The following is an 18,384-nucleotide window of genomic DNA, read 5'->3' on the forward strand; positions in this document are numbered from 1 at the left end:
TGGTCTAGTTGAAAACTGACCCAGTGACAGTAAGTCATTCTGTAAAGAGAATTAAACAAACCAAACAATGGCAAAATAATTTAATCGCAATGGAAATCTGAACCAGTGATAAGGTTGATAAGTAAGAACACCATAAAACTTGGTTTTTACCTTCTATTTGGGAGTAAAAAGCTTTGAAAATAACCCACTAACGGTATGTGTTTCGTGGCGTAAGGAATCACTGTCAGGACTATTTATATTAACACAACTGTCTCCAGTGTGTGAGGACTTTGCTCCACTGTTTGCGTTCATTAAGCCTTGTTCACTAAGAGAAAGCCTGCAGAGTGCATGTAATATGACATTCAACTGTTTTGTAATGTGGCATGTGTCAAGCGTTCTCAGTGAACTCAGTTTAGTGCTGTCTGACATGAAGTGGATGGTGCTTTTTTCAAAACCCAACAGGAAATGCTTAGCAAACCTTGCTGCAGAGATATTTTCTGATCTTACAGAAACTTCTTATCCAAGTTCTATTCATTCTTTCTTTCTTTCTTTTCATCCTCTTAACCTCATCATCTCTTTCTTTCTTTTTTGCTTTCTATTTGTTTTTAATGATGAGGTAGTTCAGTGCAGTGTTTTAAATGCAAGCAGTTCAAGCCATTTATTTATTGTAATTTATAAGGAACTGGAAATGTGGTATAAACTGGGAGGTATTCTCGATACACTCTTTCAGCATGTGGTAGATACATGTACCATACGTAGCAATTGAACCACTTGTTGAAATATTAAGAAAAGCAGCTGGGGTTTTTAAAGTGGTTGTTTATTTTCAGTACTGATTTAGAGAGGCTGTGCTTCAAAGGTTATCCCATGGAAAATCCTGGCCGTTTATATCGTGTGTGTATCAGTTAGTAAACATATATCAATTGACTTGACTGATTTGATTCTGATGCTGCCCCAGAATGTATCAGAATTGATCAGGCTGGACAGGATTGCACAAGCTGTCAGCTGAAGCTCTTATGGTGTCAATGCAATAGTCCCTCAACATTCATGAAGACTAAACTGACAACATTTTAGAACCAAAATAAATGATTAGTTCATCAGGGTGTTTTAATAACTAAGCAGAGTGCAGCAGGATTATAAAAAGACTGGGCGTTTGGCATTGGAGTCTAGGTTGTCTTGCCTAGTTCCCTTTGAAACATTTAATGTGTTATTAGCTACTCGTTACACCCTACTAGACACAACCATATTGTATTATTTATTACAATCGGATTATCTCAGTCTATGTGAAGGCTTGGCACACAGCCAGATGCTCAATAATGCACTGAAACTCGGAGTGCCGAGGCATGCACTGCCTGGAATGAGAAAACAGGAGCGTAAGGTGCCTAAAAACCTATTGTCAATTCATTGTTTTCAGTGTTAAATGTGGCCTGGAAAGAATGTAGAAAACAGAATGATAAAAAAAAAAAATCCAGATGGCTGTATGCTTTTTTGAAAACATCCACATTTTAAATTGCTAAAGGAAAATGCATACAGTACCTGTGCATCCCTACATTCATTTGAGTCCTACCCAAGCAGCCCAGGATCTGACTGGAAATGCTTGCCCCCACCCCTACCCCTACCCCTAACCCTCATCCTAACCCTACCCCTAACCCTCATCCTAACCCGAACCCTAACCCTACCCCTAACCCTAATCCTAACCCTCATCCTAACCCTACCCCTAACCCTCATCCTAACCCAAACCCAAACCCTACCCCTAATCCTAACCCTCATCCTAACCCGAACCCTACCCCTAATCCTAACCCTCATCCTAACCCGAACCCTACCCCTAATCCTAACCCTCATCCTAACCCGAAACCTACCCCTAATCCTAATCCTAATCCTAACCCTAGTCCCTTTTGCACATGGACAGCTTTATTGTCCTTTCACAAAATACAGCATGTTACGTCTGTAACTTACTCTCTGGAGTAAACATCTTTCTCCATATAATATTTCTTCCAGATTTCTGATACAATTACTACATCATTTTAATAATAACAATAATAATAATAATAATAATAATAATAATAATAATAATAATAATAATAATAATAATAATGATACATGCATAAAGTAGTTTTGCGGCCCCTTTTGTGATTGCAATTTTTATTTTCAATGAGACCATATTTTCTCTTCTAGAAGAGGTCCATAGAATATTAATATTAACCTCCCAATCTGCACATTGGAAATGGCATTGGAGTTCTGGTGGTCTGTGTTGGAGACCTGCCACTTTGTTCCGGTTGTATGTTGCATGTTGACAGTCACCACGTGCTGTTGTGCTGTAGCCGTTAACAGCGGCATCTCTGTCACCTGGTGCAGGGCTCTGGATTCCACTCCTCGCGGAGGCGGAAGTATGGCAACGTGTTCAAGACGCACCTGCTGGGCCGGCCGCTGATCCGCGTCACAGGGGCTGAGAACATCAGGAAGGTGCTGATGGGAGAACACAGCTTGGTCAGCGCCGAGTGGCCCCAGAGCACCAGCACCCTGCTGGGGCCCTACAGCCTGGCCAACTCCATCGGGGACATCCATCGCAACAAGAGGAAGGTAGGTCGGGAGGAACGCAGGCGCGGGGAACTCAGGCATGTTAAAATAGCATGGGAAACATTTTCCTTAGCAACATGCAATAAAGCATGGTGAAGCAAAGGTAAGCATTGTAAAGCCCTTAGGGGTACAGTAAAGCCTACAAATAAAAAAAAAGTATTATATTATAATCATGGGCAAAGTGTGTGCAAAATCACTGTAGTAAACTGTTAGAAGGGCTTTGCTGCTTATACTTTATATGAATAATTAATAATACCACTCTTTAAGGAGCTGCTCTGTATGTTTCGGATTCGGAAGAGGGGTACTACAGCAAAAATACAAGACTAACTCAACCCCATCAAACAAAAACTTGATGAATCATATACTGATTTTTCATAGATGAGACTGTTGAAAATAAATTAATTCTGCACTGCAACTGCTTTTTAAGTGAGAGGTAAGGTGTCGTCTGCTTAGGATTGACTGACAAAATGGATTTGAGAACCTGCAGTGTGTCCGATGAAATTGCAGCAGGATTGGGAAAGAAGCATTGCAGATCCCTGAAAGCCCCTCTCCCCGTAGTAAATAACTATCCCTTAACATTTCAACGACATGACATCTCTATCACAAGCATCTCTGCAGGGTGCCGTTGTATAGCTGTGAGAAACCGTGTTCAGTCACAGGTCCAAAACAACAGTGTTGCTTGCCGTGTCATGATGAATGGGATGAAGATTTCGCCGAGCCAGTGCTGCAGATTGCATAGGAAGTGTCTCTTCAGCTGGACTGTGCAACACTGAATTGCTGAATGCACAACCCCCCCCCCCCCCCCGCTCGTAGACAGAACGTTCCTGTCTCTCGGCCAGTGTGTGGAATCCGAGAGGGTCATGTTTCTCCTCACACACCTGTACTATTGAAATGTAAATGGATTGTGATCAACAGCTAATCCCTTCTTTACCAAAATCCATCACACAGCACCTAATGATATATAATTAGTACTGTAACATTTTTGGTACAGACTGTCCCGTCCCCAACCATTGAAATTACATTTCTTGGATCCTACTGCGTCACGGCATTGTGTTGACTAATATCGAGCATGGTGAATAGGATCATACAGTATCTGGGCATCCAGGCTGGTAATAGTGAAAGACAGGGCTGTAAGTTTAGGCTGAGGGAGCACCACTTTGTGGCTTGGAACTTGGTTTCAGGAGACTAGGTTTCAGGCCAAAGCATGGCACACCAGGGGAGACTTGGGTGCAAAATTGCCTCAAACTAGGTCTCCCGGTCTCCTGGAACCAGGTTTCAAGCCAATGTTCCTGAAAAAGTGGCTGGTCAGGACAGTCCCGATTTCCTAGCAAATGTCCCACGTCTCGATGCATAGGAAGAAAATCCCGATAGTTATCCTTGGAAATTTTTCACAGCTCTACGGTGTTCGCTCTCGTCCCTGTACTGTTTTTTTCTTTTGGCTGCTGAGCCTCATGCACGGCACTGCGTGGCAGAGATTGTGTTCACATGACCAGATCTCAGTTTATTGACGTGTCATATCTAGTCATATTGGAGAAGCTTATTGTTCTGTCACTGTTGCTGCTTTGATTGAATATGATTTGATGTGTATGATTAAAAGTAAAATGTGGGAGCCAGTGGAACGCGAAGGACTGGAGTTAGCTACAACCTTCTTTTTCATACAGTGTTCATAATGATTGGATGTTCTGAGATATAATGTACAGTATTTTAAATAAAGCCTGTCCGGTCCAGCAAAATGAAAATGGCATCTATCAAAGCAACATAAAACAGAAAGTGCTCGTTGAACTCTTCGTATGGCAGACAAATCTGCTGATTACTAACTTATACAAAGGGAAGAACGCTTCATTATGTATTTTTATTATCCTGATGGTCATGTAGTGTTTAGTTGGGGGGGGAGTGGAGATTAAGTTTATTGCTTATATGATAATGAGCCTTTGCTTGCATTTGTATTGTTAATGTGTATGACCCAACACACCCCCAACAAGTGTCCCAATGAACAGTTTCCAAATGCTGGCAAGTATGTTAATATGCTTTTGATCCTATACATTATAATTTAAGCGCCAGATTCATGTCGTTGAACCTAATTGACAAACTCTTTTGACCATCCGTGATGAATCATCAGTGTCTCTCTGTTGCCTGCAGTTCCCAAAAGGCCCAGTAGAGGGCAAACCTATTTTGTTCTACAGATAGCTAACTGAGCCAAAGGCATGCATGAGGCCTTGTGCTACTGCCCATGTGGAGAAAGAAGAAAAAATCCTTCAGAAAAAAACAAAACTTCCACAAGCCCTGAACATTCTAGCAGGATTTTAAAACACATGGGATACATCACTGGGCGTTTAAAGGACACGTTTTATAATAAACTGCATTTTAACCCTCCAACAATACATGTTTTTATACATTCCTGGCAGGGATGAAATTCTCAACAAAAACTTGCAGGTACTGATATGCACAATGAATGAATACTTTACAATAATATGTTCTGTGTGCTTCTCTGTTGTGTTTCTGTGTAGATTAATTACCACGATCTATTTCAGAAAAAGATTTTTCAGGCAGAAACAGTATAAAAATAGACTTTTTTATTTTATTTTATCCCTGGTATTGTGGTTTCTGCACAAGAAACAAAGTGGCAAAAGACACATTTTCATGAAGTAATATCATTACTGTGGTTTACTTCTGCCTTTTTATTTTTAGATGCGTACGCAAGTTAAAACTCACATTTAACTTATATAAACTCTTCAAAATGTTTTAGCAAAGGGGGCATTGTACAAGAAAAAACAACTCACTGTTTTGGTTTTCATTGATTACAGTCCTCATAACAGAAAATACTAGGATCACAGCAAAACAAAACGTTGATCACTATACTTACCATGTACTTTGCAAGTTGGGCCTGTGTTTGAAAATCGTGAAACACACCTCCACCTGTATCCCGATTCTGACTAGCTTACAAAATCTGAAGCTGCACTTTGATCCTGTTTTTTTTATGTTATTGTTAATCCCTACTATCCCACACATCACGTGCCATTTTAGAACATTTCGCACAAATTCTGGGAATGTGGTAAATCGGTGCAAGGCAAACGCTTGATGATAATTATTTCTAATATCTATCAGTTATGTAATTTATGGTGAACAGTGACTTGGATTTTTGCCTTCAAATTCATGTGCAGCAATGTTCGTTTCAAATATTTCAGACAGTTTCTCCGCCACACTAAAGAAAATAATTACACCACAACGCTGTTTTCACGTTGCACTGCTAAAGTCTTCTCTCGTAGATCAACGAATGAGCACTGACACAAAGCGAAGGGAGAGAGGGGGGGAGAGAGGGAGGTGGAGAGAGAAAGGCAAGTTCACAGGCTTAGAACTACTCTCCGTTTTACAAGTTAGGAAAACCTTCCTTAGCCAAGGTATTTGGAGGTCAGATCATGCTGGGATCTCATATAAAAAGTGCTATTGTTAACCTTCGGAGCTGAGGTTTTACGGGAACTTGGATGTTATTTTACCAAACAAGCCCTTGCAAAAGAGGCGCATTAGAAATGTGTAGCCCAGGCCAGGAAAATCTTACCTTTCTTGTGACTGCTCACAGCAAGAGAAACCACCAAGCTCAGTGAGCTTGCTTTCAGTTCTACACCAGTCAAACAAAGATTTTCCAAATTTTCTTTTAACAAAAAAATGGAAATATGACCAACCCATTGTGTTTGCGCAAATGTGTTGACACGAGTAATATTATTTACGTTTTTTTTCTGTTTTCTTTTTATAAATCAATTGATACTGAGCATTTCAGACATGTGGACACATGTTGCCCTTTCAACTAGTACTGTAAGAAATCTGTTCTTCAACTGGGGGATATCAGCTATAGCAGGGAGACGCAGTGACTTTCAGGGTCGTACAATGCTGAACCAACATGCAAATCCAAACCGCTTCAAGCCGTCAATGTTGTGATTCAGGTAGGAAATGTTAAAAAGCCTTCATGTTGTTCAACACAACTTCCAGTTATGGTAAGCTTTGGAAACTAGTGCCGAACTATGAACAGGCTGTGTTAATTCTATCCCAATAGCAGGGGACAATCTAAGATGACACTCTGCTCCACAATTAAAACATTTCATGATGTCTCTCGTGGCAAACACAACATAATCTCTGCCATCAACACTACATTTCCATGTAACATTTAGCACTGTATCGGGGCTGTATAGCAACACAAACACTTGCTGCCTAAAAGACATGACGTGTTTGATTGCCTCTGTTTTTCAGCCCAGCGGAATCATCTTAATAGGAGACATGATCTTTCCATAGCGAGACAAAAAAAGAGGGGGGGGGGGGGGGGGGACGGACATTAGAAATAACGACTTTAGTGAAGGGGTCGACAAAGCCATTGCTGTAATTAGGGAATTGTGAACTGAAAAACCCTCTTTTACTATTTTTATTATTATTTATTTATTTAGCAGACACCTTTATCCAAGGCGATTTACAGAGACTAGGGTGTGTGAACTGTGCATCAGCTGCAGAGTGACTTACAACTACGTCTCACCCGAAAGACGGAGCACGAGGAGGTTAAGTGATTTGCTCATGGTCACAGAATGAGTCAGTGGCTGAGGTGGGATTTGAACTGGGGACCTCCGGGTTACAAGCCCTTGTCTTTAACCACTGGACCACACAGCCTCCTACTATGTGATTTACCAATCGCTCCTGGCTCAAAAAAACAACAAGGGCCTTATTCATCCTCGAAGCAGATTTAACAAATGAAAGCCAACAGTTTCCCTCAACATTAACAGCACCTCTTCCACAGAAGCTGAGCTATCAGGAACACACCTGAAGTCGTGTCTCTGGGTTAACCCTCCCACCCCGCCCGAGTGAGAACCCATCGGGTTCCGCAGATCTACCAATCTGTGGTATAAATAAATAAATATATAGATAAATAAATACATAAATAATGTAGACAAAAAGTAACAAAAGCTAAAGTTTAAAAACTCAAAATAATGCATTGCGCGCCGACTGGCAACAACGTACACACACGCTCCCAGACTCCCACGCCCCACAATCCTGAGAGAGAGAGAGAGCAGGTTTTCCATATTGAAACAGAAGAGTCAGATTCAATTAAATGTTCACTTGGCATCCGAATATGAACAGTAAACACACTGCGGTCCGCATGTGCTTGTGTACTGGGGGGGTCTTGGCAGATGTTGGTAAGCACTTGCTGGGAGCAGATTTTACTGCAGTTCTACATTAGCCCACTGGAGGGCACTGATGAGGAAACAGGAAACCTGGTTGGTACCTACTCAGCTTTACTATTATTATTATTATTTATTTCTTAGCAGAGGCCCTTATCCAGGGCGACTTACAATTGTTACAAGATATCACATTATTTTTACATACAATTGCCCATTTATATAGTTGGGTTTTTACTGGAGCAATCTAGGTAAAGTACCTTGCTCAAAGGTACAGCAGTAGTGTCCCCCACCTGGGATTGAACCCACAACCCTCCGGTCAAGATTCCAGAGCCTTAACCACTACTCCACATTAGGAGGGAAAAAGACCTTTCCAAACATTGCGATACAGCTTCGTAACTGCACTGGTTGTCCCTGAATGACCCCTGGCAGTAGCAGGCATAGCAGGTGGATTTCAGGGTTCACATTGTTAATGGAAACATGTCTTACCCTATGTTCTGTACACACTTTTCATGTAGATTTTGTAGATCTGTCACACAGTACTCAATTCCCACCAGTCAATTCACTGACACCCTTGTCCTTTTCCTTTGTCATGGAAAAGAAACAAAATGTTCCTGTGAACCTAAGTCTTTAATCCCTGCTACTCCCACTCCCACCACTCCTCTCACCTCCACTTTCCTTTTAAGAAATGGTTCAATCTGTTGTGCACTCGAAGAAGAAGAAGAAGAGAAGAAAGGATTTTCTGTGCGACTGAAAAATCTAGATTTTCTTGTTCTATATGGCTATACGCAAATATTACTTGAAAGTTAGAGATCAAAAGAAAACAAATTGGATTAACTTAGATGACTGAGTCCAAAGAACACCACTACTCACAACACAGCACTCCCTCACATACACTCAAGTGTTGACAGAGGGAGGTTTGGCCATAGGCAGGATTGATATCTGGGGGCAAACTTTGTCTCAATCCAATGCAGAAAGCACAAGCAGCATTGCAACAAACCAGCCGCTGACTCCTCCCATCTCCCTTCTGCCCCCCCCTCCCCGCAGGTGTTTGCAAAGATGTTCAGCCACGAGGCTCTGGAGAGCTACTTGCCGAAGATCCAGCAGGTGATCCAGGACACTGTGAGGGTGTGGAGCAGCAAGCCGGAGCCCATCAGCGTGTATCGTGAGTCCCAGCGGCTCTCCTTCCACATGGCCGTGCGCGTGCTCCTGGGCTTCCGCGTCTCAGACGAGGAGATGAGGCACCTCTTCAACACCTTCCAGGACTTTGTCAACAACGTCTTCTCCCTGCCCCTCGACCTGCCCTTCAGCGGCTACCGCAAGGTGAGCCTCCCAGTTGATTTCGTGTTCTTACAAACCTGCCATTGCCTTCGAACGCATTCTGTTTAGCAAAATGATTCTTCTGTGATTTGCACAGTGACTGCTTTGTGAATGTTGTTGTAATATTCAAATCTAGGGTTAAGGACACACAAGGTGTGCCTTTGAAAATAGTGTATTGTTAGTTTTAAAATAACAGAGGCAGGTGGAGAATTTAGTTTTGTTATTTGTTTTTGTTACAGTATTTGAACTGCACGTCCACACTTACCTGTTACTTACTGTATATATCAGAGAACCGTGTATCTGCTTAGGGCAAAAGTAGGGTAGTGTATTGTTTACTGAAATCTATTGCGTATCAGAACATATTGCATGGTGTGTGTGTGTGTGTGTGTGTGTGTGTGTGTGTGTGTGTGTGTGTGTGTGTGTGTGTGTGTGTGTGATGACAGCTGTCTAGACTGCGTGTGTTATTCTCCTCCATCAGGACTCAACAGAACAGGACCGTGTGTGTGTGTGCGTGTGTGTGTGAGTGTGTGTTATCAGCTGTCCACACTGTGTGTGTTGTCAGTGTGTGTGAGTGTTATCAGCTGTCCAGACTGCATGTGTGTGTGTGTGTGGTGTGGTGTGTGTGTTATCAGTGTGTGTGTGTATTATCAGCTGTCCAGAATGTGGGTGTTGTCAGTGTGTGTGAGTGTTATCAGCTGTCCAGACTGCATGTGTGTGTGTGTGTGGTGTGGTGTGTGTGTTATCAGTGTGTGTGTATTATCAGCTGTCCAGACTGCGGGTGTTATCAGTGTGTGTGTGGTGTGTGTGTTATCAGTGTGTGTGTATTATCAGCTCTCCAGACTGCGGGTGTTATCAGTGTGTGTATGGTGTGTGTGTTATCAGTGTGTGTGTATTATCAGCTGTCCAGACTGTGGGTGTTATTAGTGTGTGTATGGTGTGTGTGTTATCAGTGTGTGTGTATTATCAGCTCTCCAGACTGCGGGTGTTATTCTCCTCCAGGGTATCCGAGCCAGGGACACCCTCCAGAAGGGCATAGAGAAGGCAATTAGGGAGAAGCTGCAGAGCACCCAAGGGAAGGACTATGCAGACGCCCTGGACATCCTCATTGACAGCGGCAAGGAGCACGGCAATGAGCTGAGCATGCAGGAGCTCAAGGTACACCTACTGCAGTTACTTTCTTACTAGACATATCTGAGCAAATGACTCACAAGCCCTTCACTAAACGCACAAAGCTCCTGGGTTTTTGGTGTCTCAGGGTTCAATTAATTGACTAGCTCTGGGAGTGGAGGCACTCAGGTCTTTCGCTCTGCTTTCCAAGCTGTCCGCTCCCTGGGCTGCTCAGAGTGTTAATCCCCACGTCCTTGTGGTTATTGGACTGGATGGGAAAAACTACATCACATACTACAAAACCTACCAAAACATAATCAAGCCATGTCTTTTGGATCAAAGGATATCTGTAGGAAAATCAGCTGCAACGAATGTGCAGTAAAATGAGCACAGTCTGCTGGTGCAGGGAAGTTGGAATGCGTTTCCGATGTGGTTATGGCACCTCCAGACAGGTAGTACTCACAGATCACCACAAGGACCTTGTTCCATGCAGGTTCTCTTGTACTGTAATACAGTGTAACCTAGTAGATTCCATTGAATACTTAAGGAGGTTCCTTCGTGTTTGTTGACCTCTGAATTTTGGCTCAGATATCGAATGTATTTCCCAACACTGCCCGCATACAGTATGTTACTGATATGGTATACTTCCACACTGGGAAGATAGTTTAATTAAGTTTAAAAAGGGTTGTGTTTTTATTACTGCTAATCCAAACAGTAATACACATTAGACCTTTTTCAAAGGCTTTCTCTTTAAACCAGTGTGTGTAAAATAAATAAAAAACTGTTTTCACTTGCAAATACACATTCCAACATGATCTATAGAAGCATGCTGATGATATATCACCTCCAAAAAGCAGCAATTCAGCGCAACTACAAATAATACAGTAAAAGCATAAGAACAAACCCATATTTAATAATAATAATAATAATAATAATAATAATAATAATAATAATAATAATAATAATAATAATAATACATGATTAGAAGTATTTTGGGGCACATCTTAAGTTTTCATTTTTAGTTCTCAACAATTATATTTGTATTTCAGCCTTTTTGTTAAATCCCTCAAAACAAATGTATTGAACCTACAGTATACAACCTGAAAGATTTTTTTGTATATTGGCTCCCCTGGTGAAAGCACAGCTGTGTGGTGTGCAGGGTAGTCATACAGTTTGGGAGAGTGCAGGTTTGCGTCCTGGTCTTCGCTGGGGATTCCAGAGGTAGGATTGCATTGGCTCTGGCACTCCCACGGGGAAGCAAGGCAAAACCTGCTGGCCAGGTGCCTAGTGAGCTCAGGCTGACACTTGCAGGACTGGCCTTTGTCCTCCAGAGGCTGGTAGCTCGCTGACATCTGCTTTCGAGTTCCTGGGTGTAAAAGAGGAAGCGGGCTTGGTCGTGGAATCGGAGGATGCACACTGAACCTTCAGTTCTCCTGAGCTGTGTGGGGAATTGCGTGGGATCAGAGGACGCCCACTGAACCTTCAGTTCTCCAGAGCTGTGTGGGGAATTGCGTGGGATCAGAGGACACCCACTGAACCTTCAGTTCTCCTGATCTGTGTGAGGAATTGCGTGGGATCAGAGGACGCCCACTGAACCTTCAGTTCTCCTGAGCAGCAATGGGGAATTGCATGGGATCGGAGGACGTCCATTGAACCTTCAGTTCTTCTGAGCTGTGTGGGGAATTGTGTGGGATCGAAGGACGTCCATTGAACCTTCAGTTCTCCTGAGCTGTGTGGGGAATTGCATGGGATCGGAGGATGCCCACTGAACCTTCAGTTCTCCTGAGCTGTGTGGGGAATTGCGTGGGATCAGAGGACGCCCACTGAACCTTCAGTTCTCCTGAGCTGTGTGGGGAATTGCGTGGGATCGGAGGATGCCCACTGAACCTTCAGTTCTCCTGAGCTGTGTGGGGAATTGCATGGGATCAGAGGATGCCCACTGAACCTTCAGTTCTCCTGAGCTGTGTGGGGAATTGTGTGGGATCGAAGGACGTCCATTGAACCTTCAGTTCTCCTGAGCTGTGTGGGGAATTGCATGGGATCAGAGGATGCCCACTGAACCTTCAGTTCTCCTGAGCTGTGTGGGGAATTGCGTGGGATCAGAGGACGCCCACTGAACCTTCAGTTCTCCTGAGCTGTGTGGGGAATTGCGTGGGATCGGAGGATGCCCACTGAACCTTCAGTTCTCCTGAGCTGTGTGGGGAATTGCGTGGGATCAGAGGATGCCCACTGAACCTTCAGTTCTCCTGAGCTGTGTGGGGAATTGCATGGGATCAGAGGATGCCCACTGAACCTTCAGTTCTCCTGAGCTGTGTGGGGAATTGCGTGGGATCAGAGGATGCCCACTGAACCTTCAGTTCTCCTGAGCTGTGTGGGGAATTGCATGGGATCAGAGGATGCCCACTGAACCTTCAGTTCTCCTGAGCTGTGTGGGGAATTGCGTGGGATCGGAGGATGCCCACTGAACCTTCAGTTCTCCTGAGCTGTGTGGGGAATTGTGTGGGATCAGAGGATGCCCACTGAACCTTCAGTTCTCCTGAACTGTGTGGGGAATTGCGTGGGATCAGAGGATGCCCACTGAACCTTCAGTTCTCCTGAGCTGTGTGGGGAATTGTGTGGGATCGAAGGACGCCCACTGAACCTTCAGTTCTCCTGAGCTGTGTGGGGAATTGCGTGGGATCAGAGGACGCCCACTGAACCTTCAGTTCTCCTGAGCTGTGTGGGGAATTGCGTGGGATCAGAGGACGCCCACTGAACGTTCAGTTCTCCTGAGCAGCAATGGGGAATTGCGTGGGATCAGAGGATGCCCACTGAACCTTCAGTTCTCCTGAGCTGTGTGGGGAATTGCGTGGGATCAGAGGATGCCCACTGAACCTTCAGTTCTCCTGAGCTGTGTGGGGAATTGCGTGGGATCAAAGGATGCCCACTGAACCTTCAGTTCTCCTGAGCTGTGTGGGGAATTGTGTGGGATCGAAGGACGTCCATTGAACCTTCAGTTCTCCTGAGCTGTGTGGGGAATTGTGTGGGATCGAAGGACGCCCACTGAACCTTCAGTTCTCCTGAGCTGTGTGGGGAATTGCGTGGGATCAGAGGACGCCCACTGAACCTTCAGTTCTCCTGAGCTGTGTGGGGAATTGCGTGGGATCAGAGGACGCCCACTGAACCTTCAGTTCTCCTGAGCAGCAATGGGGAATTGCGTGGGATCAGAGGACGCCCACTGAACCTTCAGTTCTCCTGAGCTGTGTGGGGAATTGCGTGGGATCAGAGGACGCCCACTGAACCTTCAGTTCTCCTGAGCAGCAATGGGGAATTGCATGGGATCGGAGGACGTCCATTGAACCTTCAGTTCTCCTGAGCTGTGTGGGGAATTGTGTGGGATCGAAGGACGTCCATTGAACCTTCAGTTCTCCTGAGCTGTGTGGGGAATTGCTGCAGTGAGGAACATAACTGGATATTCTAAATTGGGAAGAAAATCAGGGGTAAACTAATTAGGCACTCAAAACAATTAGCACATTGTAAACACTTTTACTGTACATACTAGCCTTTTTAAAACCAGTTGGCCGATCTTCCTACTGTGCCAAATATAGAAGTAATAATAATAATTTACAGCAGTAGCAAAAAAATGGAAGATTTTAAAACACCCACAAGGCTGTCAGTGAGTGTAGTTTTCAAAGGTGTTTGTGAATTGTTGACAGGTGCAAAACAATGAGTGTTTTTCCGGTTTGTCCTGAAACAATTCTGTATGTGTGTGGCAATGTGCCCCGCCCCGCCCCCGAGCGGCTTGTTTATTTCTAAGGCATGGCACTGCAGTGGGTGTGCTGATGACACCTCATGTTGCTCTGCTTGATTTCGTGTTCAAATCTGAAGGAAGGTGAATGATGCTATAAACTGTTACTTTGTTACTTTTATTTAAAACTTATTGAAAGAGCGTTTTAACCTCTTGAGCTTACAAAGTAATCCGTTCACAAGTAATCTTGAAATGTCTTTCTGTGATTATTAGCTGGCTAAATACTTGAATAAGCTGTCATACAGTTCTTAGTGGTGTGAACTAAGCAATCACACATATTTATTTAATTTGTTTTGCCACATTACACATTTTTTTATTTAATTACATAAAAGATTTCAGAAAGGTATACCATAAACTCGTAATAGAGTCTTGTGCCAGTGTAGTTCCTTTTAAAAGTTTTTTTGATGTATTTTACCATACCTCTCTGGGCTTCACAATGCTTACCTATGCTTTACAATACCTCTCTGGGCTTCACAATGCTTACCTATGCTTTACAATACCTCTCTGGGCTTCACAATGCTTCCCTATGCATTACCAGACCTCTCTATGCTTTACCACACCTCTCTGTGCTTTACAATGCTTCTCTATGCTTTACCAGACCTCTCTGTGCTTTACAATGCTTCCCTATGCATTACCATACCTCTCTGTGCTTTACAATGCTTCCCTATGCTTTGCCAGACCTCTCTGTGCTTTACAATGCTTCCCTATGCATTACCATACCTCTCTGTGCTTCACAATGCTTCCCTATGCATTACCATACCTCTCTGTGCTTCACAATGCTTCTCTATGCTTTACCAGACCTCTCTGTGCTTTACAATGCTTCCCTATGCATTACCATACCTCTCTGTGCTTTACAATGCTTCCCTATGCTTTGCCAGACCTCTCTGTGCTTTACAATGCTTCCCTATGCTTTACCACACCTCTCTGTGCTTTACAATGCTTCCCTATGCATTACCATACCTCTCTGTGCTTTACAATGCTTCCCTATGCTTTGCCAGACCTCTCTGTGCTTTACAATGCTTCCCTATGCTTTACCAGACCTCTCTGTGCTTTACAATGCTTCCCTATGCTTTACCATGTGGTATTACACTTTTCAGTGCTTTTTACTCGTTATGCTTAATTACACTTTGTTATGCTTATTGCTTATTATGCTTTATTACACTTGTAAATTCACAGTAATTAGAGACACTTAATGTAAAGTGTTACCAATTTTTTTCTGAACAGTAAGAATACCAAATAAAATTCTAAAGCAAATAAGAAACATCTAAAGACTTTTTACAAGCCCACTAAACGAAATGTTTGATTTCTGGTTCCGGTTTCTTCTATGAAGTAAAGGCCTTTGAGAATCTAGCCATACCTCTCTCAAAGAGTATAGCCAACATAAGACCAGTGGATGATCTGGGGGCAAAACAGAACTGAAGAACCCTTTCTCAGGGGTTCATTAAAAGAACCCTGTATATGTCACAGAACCTTTTAAACATTCCACAGGGAACCCTTTGCGCTAACATTCTGCCCCTTCATTCCATTGTCAGGAGTCCACTATCGAGCTGATCTTCGCTGCCTTTGCTACCACGGCCAGTGCCAGCACGTCCCTCATCATGCAACTTCTAAAGCACCCGGCAGTGCTGGAGAAACTGCGTGAGGAGCTGCGGAGCAACGGCATCCTGCACAATGGCTGCCTGTGTGAGGGAGCACTGCGTCTCGACTCCCTCTTCAGCCTCAAGTACCTGGACTGCGTCATCAAGGAGGTGCTGCGACTCTACACACCCGTCTCAGGAGGCTACCGGACTGCCCTCCAAACCTTCGAGCTTGACGTGAGTCCAAACAAGCACTCTACACACTGGATTTATTGCTTGACGTGAGCTTTTAGGCAATGGGAATGGAGGGTTTATTAAAAGTGACACAGAACCGAAATCATTGATTACTGACTTGTGAATTAACGAGGGAGCACTGTACTTCTAAGGCTATAGTTGTTAATCATACATATGCATATGCAGTGAATACACTTGGCTGATATTGCTATCCAAATGGGTACTAGTACGTACAGAATACAGCAGCTGTTATAACTTTTTGCATGTCAGGTCAGGTTGTTGTTAGTCACTGTTTCCTGAAATTACACTTTGTCTCTAATAATGGCAGAGATCAATAGGATTTTAGTAGCAGGAACAGCACCAACTGTGCCTGTCTCTGTCTGTTCCCTTGCCAGGGGTTCCAGATTCCTAAAGGCTGGAGTGTGATGTACAGTATCAGGGACACCCACGACACAGCCTCGGTCTTCAAGGACGTGGACACCTTCGACCCGGACCGCTTCAGCCAGGAGCGCAGCGAGGACAAGGACGGACGCTTTCACTACCTGCCCTTCGGAGGGGGGGTGCGGACATGCCTGGGTAAGCAGCTGGCCAAACTGTTCCTGCGGGTGCTGGCCGTGGAGCTGGCCAGCACCAGCCGTTTCGAGCTGGCAACTAGGACTTTCCCAGGCGTCATTACCGTGCCTGTCGTGCACCCCGTGGACGGCTTGAAGGTCAAGTTCTTTGGACTCGACTCCAACCAGAACGAAATCATGGCCGAGACAGATGAAATGCTGGGGGCCACTGTCTGACCAGGAGGAAGGAGGGCACGGGCTTGCAGGGCCAAACTCGAAGACAAACAAACAAACAAACAAACAAACAAACAAGCAGTACACAAAATGAGAACAAGACAAAAGAAAAGCGTCCTGGACTTGCTGAATGCTAACTTCATGTGAAAAGACAAAACAAGCAAACAAGCAAACATCATGAAGCTGCCAAAAATGTATAGATTTCATTTATTTATATATATATATATATATATATATATATATATATATATATATATATATATATATATATAATATGTGTGTGTGAGGATCAGCTATGTGGGGTGGGGGTAGGTGGGAACTAATACTTTACAACCACAGGGAATAAAACAAAAGTGATGAAGGTGGGCGGATTATATTTGTGTATTAAAAACAGTGATGAAAAGCTAAAACACACCTCTTTGTAAGAAGCGGTGCCAATCTATGAAATAAAGGAAACAGGGTGTAGAAATACTAAAGGACAGGGAATGAGAGAAAAGAGATTAACGAGAGGAGGAGACAATAAGAAAGAAAGAAACAAAGATAGGGTAAACACAGGGTCACGTAATGGGCGAAAAGATGTAAGGATAATAAAAAGTGGGAGAGTATAGACTTGCAAGTAAAAGGCCTTACTTGACTTTATAGACTGTGATGGATTGGTATTACCTGACTGTACAGACTGTGATGGATTGGTATTACCTGACTGTACAGACTGTGATGGATTGGTATTACCTGACTGTACAGACTGTGATGGATTGGTATTACCTGACTGTACAGATTGGTATTACCTGACTGTGCAGACTGTGATGGATTGGTATTACCTGACTGTACAGATTGGTATTACCTGACTGTACAGACTGTGATGGATTGGTATTACCTGACTGTACAGATTGGTATTACCTGACTGTACAGACTGTGATGGATTGGTATTACCTGACTGTACAGATTGAAAGAGCCCAGGGTAGAAACCCTTTTCTGCTTGTATAGTCCCTCGGAGAGCTATCGGTGTTAAATACAGGAATATCCCTAATATAAAAGTAATCAGATAATGTGCTGGGTAAGGTTACACTGCTTTCTCTAGCAGAAAAGTTTTTAACATGATCTGTTCAGCGAACCTGCTGAGTGGAAAAAAGGAAAAGAAAGAAAAGGTGAAGAAAATCTCAATTTTATGTTTTTTTTTACATGCTGCTAAGAAGCCATTCATGAAAGTCTCTGTGCAGATTTACATTGATATAATATTTTAACTGACATTATTTACACTGTAGTTATTGCATCATAGTTGTTATTTTCCATACATACTTATTTAGCACGTGGGATGTATACTTTACAGTGCTGTTATATGTGTAATTACAATTTTTGCCTCAGAGTTATTTTTCTTTAAAAAGGCAGAATAATTAAAAAATTCAGTGTTACAAGAAAGTTGCATCTGCTGCAGTGTTGGTGAGAAACATCCTGCTGTTGTTATGTAGGTCATCGGAAGGCCACTGAAACAGCCAATAGCATTCCCTTGTCAGAAAGAGTGCGGAAATGAGAACTCAAGAAGGAGCCCCAGCTTTGCATACAACTCGCTAGCTGATCAACTGAAGCCACCAAAGCAAGGATATGCTATAAGAAGCTTCAATGGCAGAATATAGAATGCTTGGTCCCAATTTTCCACCACTGTTTAGATCAATAGAAAAGAACTGAATAACTCTTATTATTAACATAGCCCAAAACATCAGGTTTTAAAAAGGTGACTGCAGGTGGCACAGATTGCTTCAGTTGTTAAAATAAATTATCCAGTGGTGTGAAATGTCTAAAGCTGAGAAAACACGACGCCACTTTGTGGCTTGGAACTTGGTTTCAGGAAACTAGGTTTCAGGCCACTG

At 43.3% G+C, this 18,384-nt stretch overlaps 1 protein-coding gene across 2 annotated transcripts in view; it reads left to right on the forward strand.

Annotated features, from left to right (window-relative positions):
- LOC117421122 (cytochrome P450 26B1) overlaps positions 1-18,384 on the forward strand; it is a 32,098-nt gene that overhangs the window by 13,079 nt on the left and 635 nt on the right. For both annotated transcript variants that reach the window (XM_034035085.3, XM_034035084.3), the window contains exons 3-7: positions 2,332-2,556; positions 8,757-9,032; positions 10,029-10,184; positions 15,456-15,737; positions 16,130-18,384. The exon at positions 16,130-18,384 is cut by the window's right edge and continues 635 nt beyond it. In XM_034035085.3, coding sequence (XP_033890976.1) covers positions 2,332-2,556; positions 8,757-9,032; positions 10,029-10,184; positions 15,456-15,737; positions 16,130-16,522 — 1,332 coding nt within the window. In that variant the 3' untranslated portion in view covers positions 16,523-18,384. The remainder of the gene's footprint in view (positions 1-2,331; positions 2,557-8,756; positions 9,033-10,028; positions 10,185-15,455; positions 15,738-16,129) is intronic.

Source organism: Acipenser ruthenus, chromosome 1 (genome assembly GCF_902713425.1).
Source record: "Acipenser ruthenus chromosome 1, fAciRut3.2 maternal haplotype, whole genome shotgun sequence".
NCBI lineage: Eukaryota > Metazoa > Chordata > Actinopteri > Acipenseriformes > Acipenseridae > Acipenser > Acipenser ruthenus.